Raw genomic sequence first — 17,350 nt, forward strand, 5'->3', positions numbered from 1 at the left:
AGGTTCGTGCATTTAGGTTAATAGGATTTTTATTCAGTGATCACAGGTTTTCTAACTGTATTATATAATGTAGATAAACAAAAACAACACAGTTTTGGGTCAAGTAAGCTGTATTTATTCAAAATGTAAATGTATAAGTAATAATATTTACATTTATTTTATATTAACGCTTGCATGGTTGTTGAGCTGAATCTCAGGACATGGGACCTAAAAAACTACACTTCCCAGAATGCACTGGTAGCAGCAAGGAGGTACCTGACACCTGGTGCTTGACACCTGATCAGTGAGCACTGATTTAGAGCACCTGGGAAGGAGTAGGGGAAGCTCAGTCAGTTAGGCAAACAATCTTCAGAAGAGAAACACGAGGAAAGAACAAAGAAGATCCAAGTCCACTCATGGATTCAGTCCAAAGATGCCAATGGTTGGTGAAATGTTTATTTGCTTTCTTGGTGATTTGAAATGTTTCTTGATATGGCCAAGTTTATGTTAACTGCACTGTATGATTGGTTGATTTAAATGGTTAAGTGACTAATATGCCAACTTTTTGGTTCTGTGTTTGATGGTATGAACGTTGTTTCTCTGTCTTTAAAGGTTTACAACCTATTGAAATACTATGACCAACTAACTAGAAGGAAAATAAAATTTTGAGTTGGAAATTTAAATTGAGTTGTCCTCGCAGCCTTTGGAGGGAAAGAGAGGTGGAGTTGACAGGAAATACAGACAAATAAATAAAACAAATGGAGGAGAGGTTTTATGAATGAATCCAGGAATGAAACTAATTAGGTTCAGGATTTGCTGCATTTAATTATTAAAAGAATCCTCCTTTAATTATTTATTGTCATGAATCTATAACTTCCGGTCCAGCAGGTGGCGGTGTGCAGCTCTAATTCCGCTCCGGCACTAAACACAGGGAAGAAGAAGCAGCAGCAAGTGTGGAGGCTAGCGGCCTTCGCTATGAACTCTGGAGGAAAATAGTGATTTAATTCAGTGGAATACATCACAGTACAGCCATGGATATCGCTCTGTATATGATAGCGGCTGCTATCCTCATCCTTCTCATCGTGTTCGCGGTGAAGCTGCGGAGAAAAACTGAGGAAGGTAAGAAGCTAACACGGCTAAGCTAATGCTAGCTGCTAGCACAACAGCTGGAGCTGAAACATTGGGTTTGTACGGTTAGTTTGTGAGGTTTATTAGACATTCTGTGGTGTGAGAGCGAATATTTAGGAGATTTAATGTTACACTGGTGATAAAAGCCGTAGAGTTTTTAGCTGAACTTTACTCAGAACGATTTAAGGCAACGTCAGCTCAGAACTACGGAAGCTGCAGTGGGACATCTCAGCTGGAATTATAGCTTAGTGTGTCCCTTTAAAGTAATAAACCCAAGTCCTGATTATAGATTATGTTACATGGTGTAAAGATGTTCCGTTTATATGACAGCTAAACTAGTTTCTGTAGTTTGTCCAGTCGTGGTAATAATTAAGTGCGTCAATAGAAAACAGCTGGACTTCTTATTTTGAGGATGTGGAACAACCATGTTATCCTGTATTTAGCTTATCTGCTAAGAAAACTATTTTCTCCAAATACAACAATTTCACTGGAAAGCACTTTGGTCACCCTTTGGACTGTTGTAAAGGACTATTCAAATAAACTTTGATTGATTAACAACATCCTGGTGTACCAAAGACCCAGCTACATTCAGAGACTAATCTGTTTTAGGATGAGGATAAAACACACCAGCTGAGCTCTAACTTTCACTACGTCCTTCTGCTGCCTAAAAAACTTTATCCTCTTTCATTTAATATACATGCAAGTAGGACCTACTACACTTTAACCTTTAAACATGTGCATAAATGAGTAAGACTTCATGTGTTTGTGCTATTGTTGCTTGTAAATATGAGCTGAACTTGCAAACATGCGCATGTTAGTGGAATTACAGTATATAGGAGCAGGTGAGGACAAATCAGAACCTCGTAATGAATCAAATAAATCCATAGATATAATCCTCAGCTGCCTTTCAAGCTCATGTATTTAGTTTTAAGAAAGTTGATGTCGTCAGCCTCTAAAACCTGGTTACCGTCCTGCAGCCAGCTCATAGGACAAAATAAATCATCATATGTTGTTTTGCTCTCGGCAGCAGAAGCTCATTTATCCTATTTGAGATGCTGTGATGTTTTACTGAACAGAGGATCATCATGGGTCAGAATGACACTGAAACATGCTGGTCTGCATCATGCGAAATCCAGCCAGATGTAGTAGAACATCCTGGTGTTTTGGCTTCCTGCATTTTACTCAGTCTTCTTCTGGAATTTGTATGGAAGTGTGGATGTTGTACCACTTATGGTTTGAGAGGTATTGAGGAAGCCACCTGTGTTAAACTACAACTCCCATCTCCAAACGGAGGAGAATGCTACTTCATACCCAGAAAATTTCACCACTGTTTCACAAACTGAGTCATCCTGTTTAGGGTGGTTTCATGACCATTTAAAACTTCAACTGTGTGAATCTTAAGCTCTTAATGGGCTGTTAGCTGTTTGGTTTGGAAGTATAAATAAATATCTGGGACTCCCCACAGGTCAGCTGGAACTAAAGAAGCCTCTTGGATGAGAGGTGAAATATCTTCAAGAACCCAAAAGACAAATCTAGGTTCCTTTTACAGAAGCACTTAAGATAACTGAATTTTACTTATTCTGTGACTGCACAGCTGATCAGGAGTCAGAATGAAGAGACTTCAGATGAGGACTGAAGGCACAGATCTTAACTAGAAGCTATTTTAGAAACAGTAAAGTGTTTCTCTCTAAATATTTCTGAAGTTTTTGCAAGTGTTTTGAATAGTATAATATGAAAAGGTAGAAGAAAATGTTGTTTTGAAGACGTAGATGACTGATAATATGAATGTTTTAGGTGATATCACTGCCTTTCTCTCCTTTCAGTGTGAAGTCTTTGCATCCTTGTCGTATATAATGTGTGCTGTGTGGTTATTAGCGTGATTGTTTTCTGCTCAGCTGATGTGGAGCAGCGGAGAGATGTTGTCCGGGCGGCAGGGCCTCCTCAGAGGGCTGCAGAGGACCGAGGAGCCAGGATGCCTCGCAGGAGGAGGAACCTGGCCTCTGCCATGGCCAACAGACAACCACAGAGAGAAGTGGTGGAACACGGTAAACACCAGCGTTTATTAGTCCTCCACTGAGGGGAAGTTATGTTTCCACTGCAGGTTGTTTGTCAGTAAGAATACACAAAAACTACCAGGATGCACTTCAAGAAACTTTGAGTGGTGGATGAAAGGCAGAAGAAGAATCTTTCAAATGTTGGTGCAAATTTGGATTGTTTTAAAACTGAAAATAGGGACTCCCAAGGTGTCCTTCCATTTGGGCTTTTATGCATCAACCTCGTATTAAATGTTTTGTAATTAGCTTCAGCTCATCTTGTGTTTGAGACTGTAGCCACAAGTCAGACTGCTTTCATAAATACATAAAATAAAACATCATCATCATCAGAAATAACTGGCAGTCTGAGGAGTCCAGTCTGCTGGAGTTCAGCAGGAAAACTCAGAGTCAAACCAGAAGCACAACAGAATCACAGGGTTCCTACACGTCCTGCAAACTGGGAAAAACTACAAAAATCTGAGCTGGAAATCAAAACTTAACAATTAATCTAAATGTTAACAAAATCTAAATATGGGCCAGTACAGCATCCACATCGCAGGAGCTGCAGTTCTTTGTTTAAGATCAAATTTGTGGCCAAATACGTTTCCCCTGAAGCCTTGAGGTGTACAGAGATGTCCTACAAATCATTCTCCAGACAGAGAGGAACATCCTGGTTTGTCAGAAAAAAGTCACGTCATTACTATAGTATTTTTCAGAAGAAAACCTGAAACTTGACAGTTGAAATCTCAGTAGATGTATCTTCTGAGTATGTAAAGTCTGGTGTCTAAGAAGGTTTAACTAATGTGCTTCTGGTTTCAGAGGAGGAACCTGTAGAAGAAGAAGAGGTGGAGCAACAGAACTTCCAGCCGACTGCAAAGGTCGGAGCCAAGAAGCAGAAGAAGTTGGAGGAGAAACAGGCAAAGAAAGCTCAAAGAGAGGTGAGACAGACGATAACCCTGAGCTGCTGTTTAACGCTGTGAGTCAGGAAGAAACTGTGTGTTAAGCTGACGTTTCCTGTTTTATTTTCAGGCGGAGATGGAGGAGAGGGAGGAGAGGAAGAGGATGCAGGAGCTCAGAGAACAGGAGCGACGGCAGGAGGAGGAGAAGGAGCGACTGATGGAGCAGAAACAGGTTTGAGCCTCTCAGCAGCTGTTTGTTCTCCGAGTCCGTATGAAGAGAGATGAGACTCTGCTACTGTTTGTTCAGGAGGAGGATGAGCGTCGAGCTAAAGAGGAGCAGGAGAGACGAGAGGAGGAGGAGTACTTAAGACTGAAAGCGTCCTTCGTGGTAGAAGACCAGGGAGAGGAGGAGCAGCTGTCTGAGGACCAGGTCAGACCACTGTCCTGGTATCTTCTCCACCTGCATCTTCTGTCTTCATAGATTCTAGATAATAATCATTTCTGTGTTTTACCTTCAGTCACGTAATCTGCTGCAGGAATTCATCCATTACATCGAGGTGAGACAGACTGAACACACTTCAACATCTACTGAAGTATCTGAACAGAGTATGAACAGTCCCTTTGTCCTGCAGAGCTCCAAGGTGGTTCTTCTGGAGGATCTGGCTTCTCACTTCGGGATGAGGACACAGGATGCTATCGCCCGACTGCAGGACCTGTTAGCTGAAGGTTCCCTCACAGGTTAGTGGATGAAACTGTTCAGATCAGAGACAGAAACATTAGAAACGATCCTCCTGATGAATAAATAGGAGTCCTGTCCCGTCTCTGTGGAGGAAGCAACTTGAATCTCTAAAAGCAAACCGTCTTTTACTCCTGAAGTTTGTGAAGCAGCAGAGAGAATGCCATGGTTCAAACTGGAAATACAGAAACAAGCAGACAGTGTGGTGTGTCCAGTCAGTAGAACTAGCATGTTAGACTTCAGATGGGTTTTTGCTGTGCTTGAAAAACACCAGAAATGTAATCAAGTGCTAAATTCAAATTCTAGCTTCGTATTTGCTGCTTTTCTTTGTTGTATACAACCTCTGAATCACCTGGTGATTCCACACTATTTTTAAGTTGAACACTCGAGTATTTGCTCTTATGAAAAGTCAAAAACAAGTCCAGCAGGTCCTCGGTTTACGACGTCCTCCACCTACGGCATTTCCTGGTTATGTCACCATCTCCCATAAATTCGTCACGCTGTGCTATACAAGGAAGACGATGATTTTACCACCATGTTAACAGAGGTGACTGACATAGGTACTTATGGGAGTTCCGACTTATGTGAAAATTGCCATAGGAATGAGCTGTAAACACTGGAATTTTCTCTGTTTTTGGACCAATGTTTCTGTCTTCATCATGACTCCATGTGGACAATAACTGCCAGAGGAATTCAGGACTCAGATAGTGAGACTGGAAAAGGGCACAGGAAGAGCTGTGACAAACTAAAAACAGCTGCAGCACTAATTGGGAGCCATAGAATGAATCATAGTTTCATTAATCAGAGCTGCAGTGGACGTCCTTCTAGTGCAAAAGCTGCCACAGTGAATAAATAGTCCTGACAGTGAAGCATGGAGGTGGGAGTGTGGTGATATGGGGCTGTATGAGTGTAAATTGAGTGTATTTTCTGTGGTTTAGCGTTCTGTGCTCTGCTGCAGGTGTGATTGATGACCGAGGGAAGTTCATCTCCATCACCCCCGAGGAGCTGGACTCTGTGGCTCGGTTCATCCGACAGAGAGGAAGAGTCTCCATCACAGAGCTGGCTCAGGCCAGTAACTCCCTCATCAACCTGACGCCCGACAGTTGCAGCGCCGCCTGACGGAAGATGGACTGAACTGAAGGTTCCCCTCAGCAGCAGGTGGACCGTTTACTTCATAGGAACATCACGGCTTTAATTCACCTGCAGGGCTTCATATGGATCACCTAGAATATAATTAACCCACTGACTGTCACATTTTAATCCATCAACATGAAAACAGTCGTTCAGCACTTTTGTGAAAATAAAAGTTTGACGTTTAACCATGTCTCACACCTTTCAGTCTTTACTGTGACTTGACTCATGGTAACTGGCTCATATAGGATAGAATATCCAGAATCTAGGCACCTGAATCTTGTTGTTTTTCTGCGTTTTCTGTTAGCGCTGAGCTGTAGGATCACAAACAGAACAAACCAGAAGACAATGATCACTGTAATGAAGCCTGTGGGTGCTGATGTCAGTGTTTGTGAAAACAGGGAGAAGATGCAGACGTTAGTTTCAGCCTCACCCAGACTGGACTCTTCTGACCAGTAGATGGCAGCATCCTCAAGGTAACCACACAGAATACGAGCTTCTCTCAGGATCGTTTGTCTTTGTTAGAGCGACACTCTCACTAAATCTAGTGAAGCTAGCATCATTTTGTCTTACATATCTGACCCATAAAGCTCTACAGATTCTCTCCCCAGAATATATTTAGCTGCCACTATAGGCCTCTTGACTTCTTGTTTTCAGTTTTTGTAGGAACTTGAGTCACATTTTTTTATTTTTTTTAACCAGAGAAGAAGGAAGTGTAAATCTCTAAATCAACACAAACGTTCACAGATGCAGGTGATTTCTGTCAGATTACATCAGTCTCCAGGCCTGTGGGTGTGAACTTATTGCACTGCTGTTGGAGGTGTTGCAACATTCAGTGTTAATCAGGTTTGTTAAAGACTAACGGCAGTAAACAGGGCTGAAGCTTCTTAAATGTCACTAAGTTCTTTGCTCCAGTTACCAGGGGTGTGTTTGGGGAAAAGGAGCAGCATTTAACTAAAAAAGAGAAAGAAAGAACTCCTTGACAACTGTTTAGAGCGAGGAAAGATTCTGCTTTGGGACAGTGATGGCTGGAAACCAGATCAACAAGAAGAGCATCTGGATGATCAGTAGGAGGAAGAGGAGGCCCAGGAGGACATAGAAGAGGAAGGAGAGGACCCAGATAACGAAGAGAACATGGAACACAAAGTAAAACGACAGGAAGGAGAGCACAGAAATGACAGGAGGAATAATGAGGAAGAGAATTACGAGTGTAGGACAGGTGTGAACATTGACCAGTTGAAGTGTCTTTATCTGGATGTCTGTAGATCCAGTCAGGTCTTTCTTTCTCTTGATTCCCAAAGGAATAAAACCAGCATCCATTCAGAATTCCAGTTAGGAGAATCAGGATATCATACCTGGAGGATGGGATGTTATTCTAAACACTGTGGGGTTGGAACGGATCAGATTACACGACTTACAGGGAGCAAAGGGGATATATTCTGTATATTTCCCACTAAATAAGTGTAGATTGTGTACAGCAGGACAAAGATCCCACACTGACCTCTAAATCCACTGAGGGCTTCAAGAACCAAAGCTGGAGCTTCTATAAACTTATAAAAATTCCCAGACTATTAGTGGCTTGGGTTCTATTTAATCCTTTCACCTAAAAATGAACAGAACATGTTTATTTTAACCTGGTCATGTTTCATGAAGAACTTCAGTATCAGAACTCAGAGAAGCTGTTGGAGGCTGAATAATGAGTGAACCAAACCAAACAGAGGCCCATTTATCAATGCTGTTTTTCATCACTTACTCCTTGTAAACCTGCCTGATGTTTCCAGAACAATGGAGGATTCAACAGTCATTTTCTGTGGAGCTACTTGTTTATCCAGTCGAGCCAGATCAGTGTGTTCAGGCAGCACAATGTACTGATAGGTGACGATTTCTGTCAGTAGAATTACTGCAGTCCAGGATGGGTTTAAATGGAGACACTGAAAGATCTCAACATGTACCAGATGGGCTGGAGCGTCTGAAGTTTAAATTTACTGCACAGTAATAATAGACTGATGTGTCAAGAGAAGGGAATGAGTGCTGGTTCCAGACATTTATTAATCATTATTTAGCATCATCACTGCAGTGAAGGATTGTTGGCAGAAAACAGAGTACATGCTGGATGCTATATTTTTAGTTTACACCAGGAAAAGCACAGATTCAGACACAACACAGTTTGGGTCCCACATTCATATTATCACTAGAACTGTAAACTTTAAGGTAATCACTAGATGCTTGATAAGAAGTCAGTATTGTGTCCAACACCTTTAAAACAAGCAACAGTCCAGTCTGAGGTAGAACTGTTAGAATATTAACAGAATGTTTTGTCAAGAAAACAACTGATGAGTAGTGTTACTTTTTAAAAAAGGTTTATTTCAGGATAAACAGAATGATTATAAAACACAAAAACAACAGCTGACTTGACACCAGAAGCAGCATTATTGGGCAAAACAGTTGATTTCTTTATGACACTTATTGCAAAGACATCAACTCAGAAACTTCAAGTGCTTCATGTGTTTTTGTGCGTATGTATGGTGGGGGATTAACACAGATATTTAGGTCAACACACACCTTTCAGTAGGTAAACTCCACACTCAGGAGTTCATGTATGAACACATCTGATAACAGCACAAACAACTTTCACCAAAACCTGGAATGGACACATCCACACTGATCTGAGAGCCACATTTCACTGCATCAGTCTAATGAGATGTCAGAGGGTCTGAAAAGAAGGAAATATAATCTGAGGAACCTTGGAGAGGAGAAAGTAGAGGCACCATTTAGGCCAAATGTCTGGAATACATTCACTTATCCCCTCAGATACTCACAATTAGTGACAAATATGTTTTTCTTTCAGCTTAAATAAAAGTTAATTCATTTTAGAAAAGCATTTTCACTTGTAGGAGTCTGAATTTCATTTGAATTCATTATTCCATGTGCAGTATAAACTATTTCAGACTTGAACAGTTTTTTTCTGTCACATTTTTCCTCACTGTAGGCTCATTTTTATATAAAATCCTGCACCTCTGTAGAAACAGAACAACCATGATTATTCATTTTATAACCTCAAATCAGCTTGTGCAACATGAACCCTAACAAAATAAAATGGTAGCGCTACATTCTGTAATTATATTTTACTGCTTAGATTTGTTTCTTTACTCGTCTTCTCTCTGCTCTGTGGAAATGCTGCCTGCAGTTCAGGCAAATAATCGAAGAATTTCTGTAATGAGACGATCAGTTGCACCTCAATCAGTCCCAGCGTCTTTGTTGCGCAGAAGAGTTCTAAATTTTTTGTTTTTTACAGAAACGGTTTCTAGCAAACTCTTTATTTTATGTTAATATTCAAACGAGACATGCAGAATAAAGTGATTTTAAGTTTATTTTAGTTAATTTTCCAGATGTCCAGTACCGTTCAGAAGTTTCGAGTCTCTTAGAAATGTCCTTATTTTAGAAAGAAAAGCATTTTTTTTTCAATGAAGATCACATGAAATGAATGATAAATCCAGTGTAGACATTGTTAATGTGGTAAATGACTATTGTAGCTGGAAATGTTTCATGGAATATCTCCATAGGGGTACAGAGGAACATTTCCAGCAACCATCACTCCTGTGTTCTAATGCTACATTGTGTTAGCTAATGGTGTTGAAAGGCTCATTGATGATTAGAAAACCCTTGAATTGTCTGGATGACCCCAAACTGTTGAACAGTGGTGTAGATCTGCACATCACACATGGTTAGTTAAACAAAAATGAAGAAATTCCAATTTTTCTGTTTTTACTAGTTTCCTTCTATGATGGATAGAAGAATTTTGGTGATTTTTTTTCCTTTTTTTTAAAGATAAAATCCGTCGGCAGGTGTCGGGGTTCAGAGAGTGAATCTAACATTAGTTTTGAAATGCTCTCATTAGATCTAAACATCTCAGACCAGATGTGAAATGTGTTGCATCTACGTTTGGACATTTGGTCCATTTATTCTTCAGACTTTATCACACAGGACTCAACAGTCACTGCTTATCTCCCAGTAGAAACCTTGACACCGACACAGAAACCAGCTCTTCCTTCTCTGAAAAGGCAAACTCTGTCGTTTTGTGATTGTGCTGCTGAGCAAAAGTACAACTTCTGAAACACTTCAAGGCTGATATCTGTACTTTCTGTAGACATGGAGCGACACTTACTAAAAACTAGACATTGGAATATAACGCCTGGCTGCCTTCACAAGCTGCAGACGGGTGACAAATTCAAGGAAAAGGAATCTGTTGTGCTCTGGGGGCATTTAGCTGGTATCGTTTGAGTCCACTTGCCCACCACCACAATGAAAACACAAAAATGCCTAAATTATTAAATAAATTTCTATCCCATCCCTCTAGTTGAGTTCTATAGACCTGAACAATCAAAGCTGAAGAGCATTGAAGCTGTTCCGGCTTTAAGACGCTAAAGGTTGGTTTTTCCTTTAATTTGTCACCTGTCTATAGCAGGGCTCTAGGTTGGTACAATCACAGCAACATCTAGTTTATATTTGGCCCCTTTTGGCTTTTTATGTCTTCTAAATTGATTGGACTGATGCAAGACAATAGTTTGGTCATCACTTTTACTCTTAAAGTAACGTGGTGATATTCCACATTTTTTTCCGTCAACAAATCCCAAAGTCAAACCAAGGCTAAACTGATCCTAACAACAGGAAATGTTACAGAAAGCTCCACACACATATTAGATATCTACTGCTGAAAGAAGCGTTTGCTTTAAGTCACATTGGACGCAAACTACAGCGTTAATCTGTTTGAAAAACTCAGCAGTTTAGTTTTATTTTTAAAGGTTTTTGTCTTCAGAAGGAACCAGTGAGAACCAGAACAACACTTTTGGTTATTTCACTGGATTTGTTGACAAAAAATAGATTTTCATTGAAAAAACAAAACAAAAACCCCAAAGCAGCCCCACATTTTTTAAAAAAACGTTTCAGGCACTTTCTCCAAATACAGCAACAGTAATCCAGCAGTCATAAACATCTATATAGAAATAAACCGTGAACATTTGTAGCTTCAAGACAGACACAAAAAGGCCTGATAATCAGTAGATATACAACCAGATTTAAGTTTGTGTCAACGATAGAACAACAGACAGTCTTTGTGTGGTTACAGGAGGAACTAATAAATAAAGACACAAACATGTTTTTTGGCTGGTGATAAAAGTAAAGGTGCTCATTTAACTTTGATTATATCGAGTCTAAGGCGTCAGCTTCACTAAGCTGGAAATGACAGAGAAGGATTTCCATACATTTATAAAGTGCAGGATGAAGCCTTTTATCTGTGATGCTTTTAAAGCTGCATTGACCTTTTTTTTTGCAGTTGAAGTCTTTGTTTTGTAGCAGGCAGAGCATCGTCGCTAGTAGCTAGCTAGTAAAAGGGCACGATGATAAAGTCTTCTGAGACGTTTAATGACCTCCACTTTAAATCAAACCAGGATCGATTAGCTCAGTGTTGTTATATCTCAGTGGCAGATGGAACAGCTCAGGATCATCCCCATTAGTTTAGTAATATTCATACCAGGAATGCAGTTTTTAACTATTTTCTGAACCAACAGTCAGCAGCTGATTAACCGTTAGCGTGCGGATGGAGGTATTTCTACCCACAGACATGCAACAGCACTAGAAACATCCATCAATGTGTTGAATATAATTTTTTTGGATGTATTTTTGGTATATTTCAGTCTCAGTGCTCTCGTTTTCTGTTAAAGAAGAGGTCCCAGCAGCCGTTTTATTAAACATACACACTGACGTGTCGAGGCCATTTAGCTCGTTTTGGAGGTCTTTCACCTGCTGGCTAACATGGAGTGATGCAGCTTGTGTTTTAAGCAGAAAGTGTTGGTAAATACATAGTGAGCATCCTACAGTAGTTCTAGAGACATCTACTTTCTACTGGGTCACATTCTCATTGGACAGTAAGTGGCTGACGAGATGATTGGAGCTCACCTGATGACCTGTGCTCACTCACCTTTGGTGCGTTTGTACGTGAGAACTAATCATTATTCAGTGCTATCTGCAGGAGGCTGCCTCGCTGCTGGAAGGAGAGTCTGATTCTGTTTCTGCTCGGCCGTTGGTCAGGACCTCCTGCTCAGAGCGCCTCCTGGAGGCCAGTTTGCAAAGCCCAGCGAGGAGGAAGATCACAGAAATGACGGCAAAGTAGGCGCCATAGATGAGGAACTGAGGAGAGGAAACAAAACAACCAATCAGATCCACACTGATGAGGCAGACAGGACTGTACAGTTACCTCAATGGTGTCCAAGGAGACAGAGTGTGGAGGGATGAGGACATTTATACTGCCTGTCCAAAAAGAAAGTCTCACTCTGATATTTCATTGGACCACCTTTAGCTCTGAGTACGGCTCTCATTCTCTGTGCATCGTTTCAATAAGCTTCTGCAACGTCACAGCATTTATTTCTGTCCAGAGTTGGACTAATTTTCTACCAAGATCTAACACTGATGATGGGAGAGTCAGACCGCTGCACAAAGTCAAGGGAAGAAAAGCTCCACTGATGGAAAGACCTGGTCCTTCAATATCTTCAGGTATCAGCTGACCTCATTCTTTGGGAACATAATGTTGGTGAACCTGACCAAACCCAGATCATAACCCTAAACCCCCACTAGCCATGATGAGGGCATCACTTCATCTTCCTCTCTTCTTACCCTGATGCCCCCATCACTCTGGAACAGGGTAAATCTGGACTCATCAGACCACATTAGTTCCTGAAGATGATGGTTCTCCACTATCCTTCAGGTTTTAATGATGCATTGGACGGTTCTTAACCTGATTTTAGTCATTTCATCTCCTTAGTTGTTGTCTTTGCTTGATGCAGGCCAATAATTTGACCCTTGTGAGACAGATTAACATCCTTTCCATGACCACAGGATGTGTCTTCTGACATGGTTGGTTAGAAATGAGAAGCTCCTCCCTGCATCAGCTAGTGTTAAAGAAGTTTTTGTCATCACTGCAGTAATTATCCAATGGAAGGATCTGACCTGTTTGTTCAGTTAAATCCAGGTGGAGACTTTTTTTTGGACAGGTAGTGTAGATGTTGTAGCTCCTCACCTGAGTGTAAACGTTGAGGCCGAGGCCTGCTGTGTCCACCACCACCACAGTGAGCAGCGTCTGCAGCAGCAGAGCTACGAAGGTGTTGACTCCAAACACCAGGGCGTAGCGCTGCATGCTGAGGCTGGCTGCAATCTGGAACCTGAGCAGTCAGGAAGCAAGAAGAAAGTCCAGAGAATACTTTATTAAAAGCTGATAAAGAAGTCAACCCACCAAACACTGAACTAAAAGAAACAAGAGAAAGCAAACAGTGAGTGATCCACCACTGCTGTTTATCTAAGCTCACATTTATTTATTGGAAGGGTTCAGCAGCGTTCCCACACTTTAAGATCCTGGAGATGAATGTGGAACTCACTTCAAACAGTTTGAACAAACAGCTCTAAAGGTTACAATCACTGGTTTCTGCAATCTGGAGTACAATTACACAAGTTTCCTGTTACTGTCTTTCTTCTTCTCTGTTGACTTATCAGTGAAATGCACTACTAATAACACACGGGAGATTAAGAGATGAAGAAAGTCTGACAGAGTAATAGAATACCTCATCTCTAATATACTGTCCCTCTAACACTGTAAACCATTCTTTCATTTTGGGAATGACAAACATACACACTAGTTTATTACGTATTTATTATAAAAAACACTGCAGGTATTCAATAAATAATGTAAATACAATAAGTTAGTGGCACCATGAACCCACTGCAGTGTTTGAAACAGTCAAGATAAAGTCTTTCATTGGTGTCATTTAGTGTTTCTGTACTCACGTGGCCACCGTGATGAGCAGCATGTACGTGGCTCTGAAGAGGACGTAGGAGCTGTAGCATAGCCAGATGTCCTTCACCGTGTCCATGACAAACACACAGGCAGCCATCAGCAGTGAGAGAAGAAACAAAGCCATCTCCCCCCACACAGCCCAGGACACTGGCAGGCAGCCGACCAGCAGAGCAGCCAGAGCTCCTGTAGGGCAGCAGAACGATGGTCACTAGATAACCTCACAGCAGAACGATGGTCACTAATACTGCTCACTAAATAACCTCACAGAAGAGCCAGCAGAGCAGCCAGACCTCCCGTAGGGCAGCAGAAGTACCATCAAGAAGACTACTCACTAAATAACAAACACTGCTCACTAAATAACCTCAACTCCACTGATTAACAGCATAGAGGAGGCAGACTAGTAGAGCTTCATTTTAAAACTTCTTCCATCCAACAACATGCTGAATCTGGAGCCCAGGATAATTTCTAAATGGAACCAACAGCAGCCTCACCGAGCAGCGTGGACAGCGTCTCCACGTAGCCGTTGTAGATTTCATAATTCTTGGAAGGTCGGACGTTCTCCCACAGAGCCTGAGCGTAGTTGACGACCTGGAAGTAGCCACAGGTGGCCAAAGCCCACCACAGCGACCAGGCCAGCAGAGGACCACATCTGTAGCACTGAACAAAGTCTTCAAACAAAACCCGCAACACTTCCTTCAGACCACTGTGGCGCCTCTCAGCCTCAGAGGACCTGGACATCTGCAAAGAGACATGGCCACATGTTTCAATCCTGTTCCTAGCCTTGGCTGGACCTGGATAAAGCAGCTCTTCACTCACCGTGGTGGACTCCTGGATGTTCAGAGGCATTTTGTTCTCCAGATCCTCGGTCTTCTCCATCTGTGAGCTGCTCCTGCTGCCAGGCCTCTCCTCCGCTGCTCCTGGACTCTTGTGGAAGAACAAACTCCTCTTGGGCATCGGGAGGAACCAGGGGGCGAGGAAGGCCACGCCGGCCGACGCCAGCGTGAAGATGACGAGATGAAGCAGCTGGACTTTGGCCACAGAGAACAGAAGCTGTCCGGCCAGAGACCCGGCGGCCGATCCGAACAGGGTGATGCTGCGACAGTAACCCGTCACTCTCTGGTAGTGCTCCGGCTCCACCACGCTGTAGATGTACGAGTAGTAGGCCACATCCGAAGCTGTGGCCAACCCAAAGAAGAACTCCAGGAGCTGCATGGCCAGCAGACCCTCGGCCTTCCACAGCATCACGTAGGTGACCACCAGGCTGGAGGCCTGCAGCAGCAGAACAGGCTTGTAGCGGAGGTAGTCGGTGACCAGGAAGATGGGGAACAGCAGCACCAAGTAGGAATACGTCCATATGGGATAGATCTCATTCACAACCTGCACAAGACAGAAGATTGGCAGAAATAACATTAAAATGTACTTTATGTCAATCCTCTCAGTAACAACGGAGCTTTCTATGGAGTCCTGGTTTGTTTGCATTGGAAAGCTGTAGATGAGTTTGTCCTGGAGAATCCTCCTGTTACTGACTCCTGGACTCGACACGTTCTCCGTTTGTTTTAAAGGGTTAAAATTAATTGGTGACGTTTTCTTGCAGTATTTTCATTTGGCTTTACTTCAGAGTGTTGCAACACAACTGACAGCTTTGTACCAATTATCTTGTTGTTCCTCATCTCTGATTTACATCAGTTAAACGGCTGGCTGCTTGTTAGGAGGGAGGATGACAAGTCCTTCAGCCAAACCTTAGTGGATGTGAACAAACAAGTAAAAGCAGCATGAAGGGCAGACTGACAGCCCATATGGATGAATTAATTTGATAATTATTTGATTACTTGCCCAGCCTGACCCAGTTGTACTCTATATTTTCTGAAATTGAAAATCAGGTGTTGTTGTTGTTGGAATCTGCTCATTAATCTCCTTTATTTCCAGACTGTGGTCGGACAAATGACGGATAGAGGACAGTTACTGTAACGTCAGTAGAGTCCAGCAGCACTGACGCATTCAGTGGAAAAACATCACAGTTTTCAGCTCAGGACTTGATGGAGGTAATTATTTAAGGATTAACAAGAAATCCAAAAGCATTCAGTCGTTTTTCACAAGGGATTATTCTGTCCAAGGCAGATTGGGCTGAAAACAGGCCTCATATTATGAAGTTGTCCTTCTGCTGGGACACAGCTCTGAAAACATTCACAGTGTTATCATGTCTGGCTGCAGGAACGTGGAGTTTAATATGGGTTTAGGTATGTTGTTTTTGTCCGTAACAACTCTCTGTATAATGCAGTAAAACTCAGCAGTGCCACAAACTCAAACGGCAAGAAACTCAATATGGCAAACTGCTTTATTTTACCTGCTCTCTGTCCCATATTTCAACCAATCCAGCTGTTTCTACCTTCTGAAATAGATTTAAAAGGACCAATTCAACTCATTTGTAGTTTTCCACCTGCTAAAAAAAGATTGCATCATCTACATTTTTGCTGAACTGTGATTAATCCCTTCAAAAATAATTAGATTTCATTCATGAGGGTTATAATTTAGTAATTAGAGCTAATAGGATAATTGTTCATTATTTTATAATGTTAATTGCCGTTTAGTTTCTAATCATTAACATACCACACATATACAGGCTAAACATCAGAAATAACACTATAACCTTGCCTAAAACCATAAATGTCAGGTCTGATAACACTATAAACTACAAGAAATATTAAAATTCATCATCAAGTCGAGTTTATTTGCCTAAAATGCTGATACTATGTGACTGTTTGACCCTATAGATGGATAGAAACTGGACGATAATCAGTTTTTGTCACAATTATCTGAATTTGACTAGCCAACATTAAAGTTCCAGATGTTTTGACCAGTCATACTGACACAGCAGCTAGCCAGGTGTCACAGTTAATACACAGGTAATATAGAGTTAATATACAGGTAAAATACAGGTAATATACAGGTAATATAAAGTTAATATACAGGTAATATCCAGCAGCTTTCTAGAGGAAAGTTTGCTTTACTTCAACATGTTATTATCGTGGAGTTAAAAAAATAAAACAAGCCAAAACTATTCGGCTGCTGAGAAAAAAAAACATACATTTGCACAAAGAAACCAAAACAGTCTTTAAATTAAACGTGTCTGAGGTCCAGGTGACGTAATCTGCCGTCAGATGTTAGTATGTTAGCTTTAGCACCGCAGCTAACTGACCTGAGTTTCCGTTAAGTTCTTGTCCGGTCCCATCAGGTAGGCGGTGAGGAAGGGCTCCGACGGCCGCAGGTTGGAGAAGAAGCCGTAAACGCAGAGCAGCAGAGTGGGTAAAAACACGGACATGATGGACACGGCATGACCTCCGCGCAGCTTCTTCTTCTCTGGCGCTGCCGCTTTTATAGCACGGACACGGTTAGGGACACTTCCGCCCCCCGCTGGTCAGAATATGGAACTGCAGCACCTTCGGCAAACACCATAGAATGTGTAGTCCATCAACACTGCAGCTTCTCTCACATTTTTACTCTGTTTTCTCCTCAATATGAAGTCCTGCACCTCTATGGAAACAGCACAACCGTAGCTAGAAGGAAAGAGAACTAAAAACCGTGCCGTCTGCAGTATTATGAT

The 17,350-nt window shown here is 41.7% G+C and overlaps 2 protein-coding genes across 2 annotated transcripts; one reads left to right on the plus strand and one right to left on the minus strand.

Annotated features, from left to right (window-relative positions):
* Positions 1 to 878: 878 nt before the first annotated feature.
* Positions 879 to 6,094, plus strand: LOC111568148 (DDRGK domain-containing protein 1). The gene is made up of 8 exons (XM_035947871.2): positions 879 to 1,098; positions 3,003 to 3,152; positions 3,960 to 4,078; positions 4,170 to 4,271; positions 4,347 to 4,469; positions 4,558 to 4,596; positions 4,672 to 4,777; positions 5,734 to 6,094. The coding sequence occupies exons 1-8, from the start codon at positions 1,011 to 1,013 to the stop codon at positions 5,892 to 5,894; spliced, it is 888 nt and encodes a 295-aa protein (XP_035803764.1). The 5' UTR covers positions 879 to 1,010; the 3' UTR covers positions 5,895 to 6,094.
* Positions 6,095 to 8,249: 2,155 nt separating this feature from the next.
* Positions 8,250 to 17,119, minus strand: slc19a2 (solute carrier family 19 member 2). Its single transcript, XM_023269659.3, has 6 exons — positions 16,946 to 17,119; positions 14,566 to 15,126; positions 14,241 to 14,487; positions 13,740 to 13,932; positions 12,979 to 13,120; positions 8,250 to 12,092 (listed from the first exon to the last, which is right to left on the minus strand). The coding sequence occupies exons 1-6, from the start codon at positions 17,066 to 17,068 to the stop codon at positions 11,925 to 11,927; spliced, it is 1,434 nt and encodes a 477-aa protein (XP_023125427.2). The 5' UTR covers positions 17,069 to 17,119; the 3' UTR covers positions 8,250 to 11,924.
* Positions 17,120 to 17,350: the final 231 nt, after the last annotated feature.

Source organism: Amphiprion ocellaris, chromosome 24 (assembly GCF_022539595.1).
Source record: "Amphiprion ocellaris isolate individual 3 ecotype Okinawa chromosome 24, ASM2253959v1, whole genome shotgun sequence".
Classification (NCBI taxonomy): domain Eukaryota; kingdom Metazoa; phylum Chordata; class Actinopteri; family Pomacentridae; genus Amphiprion; species Amphiprion ocellaris.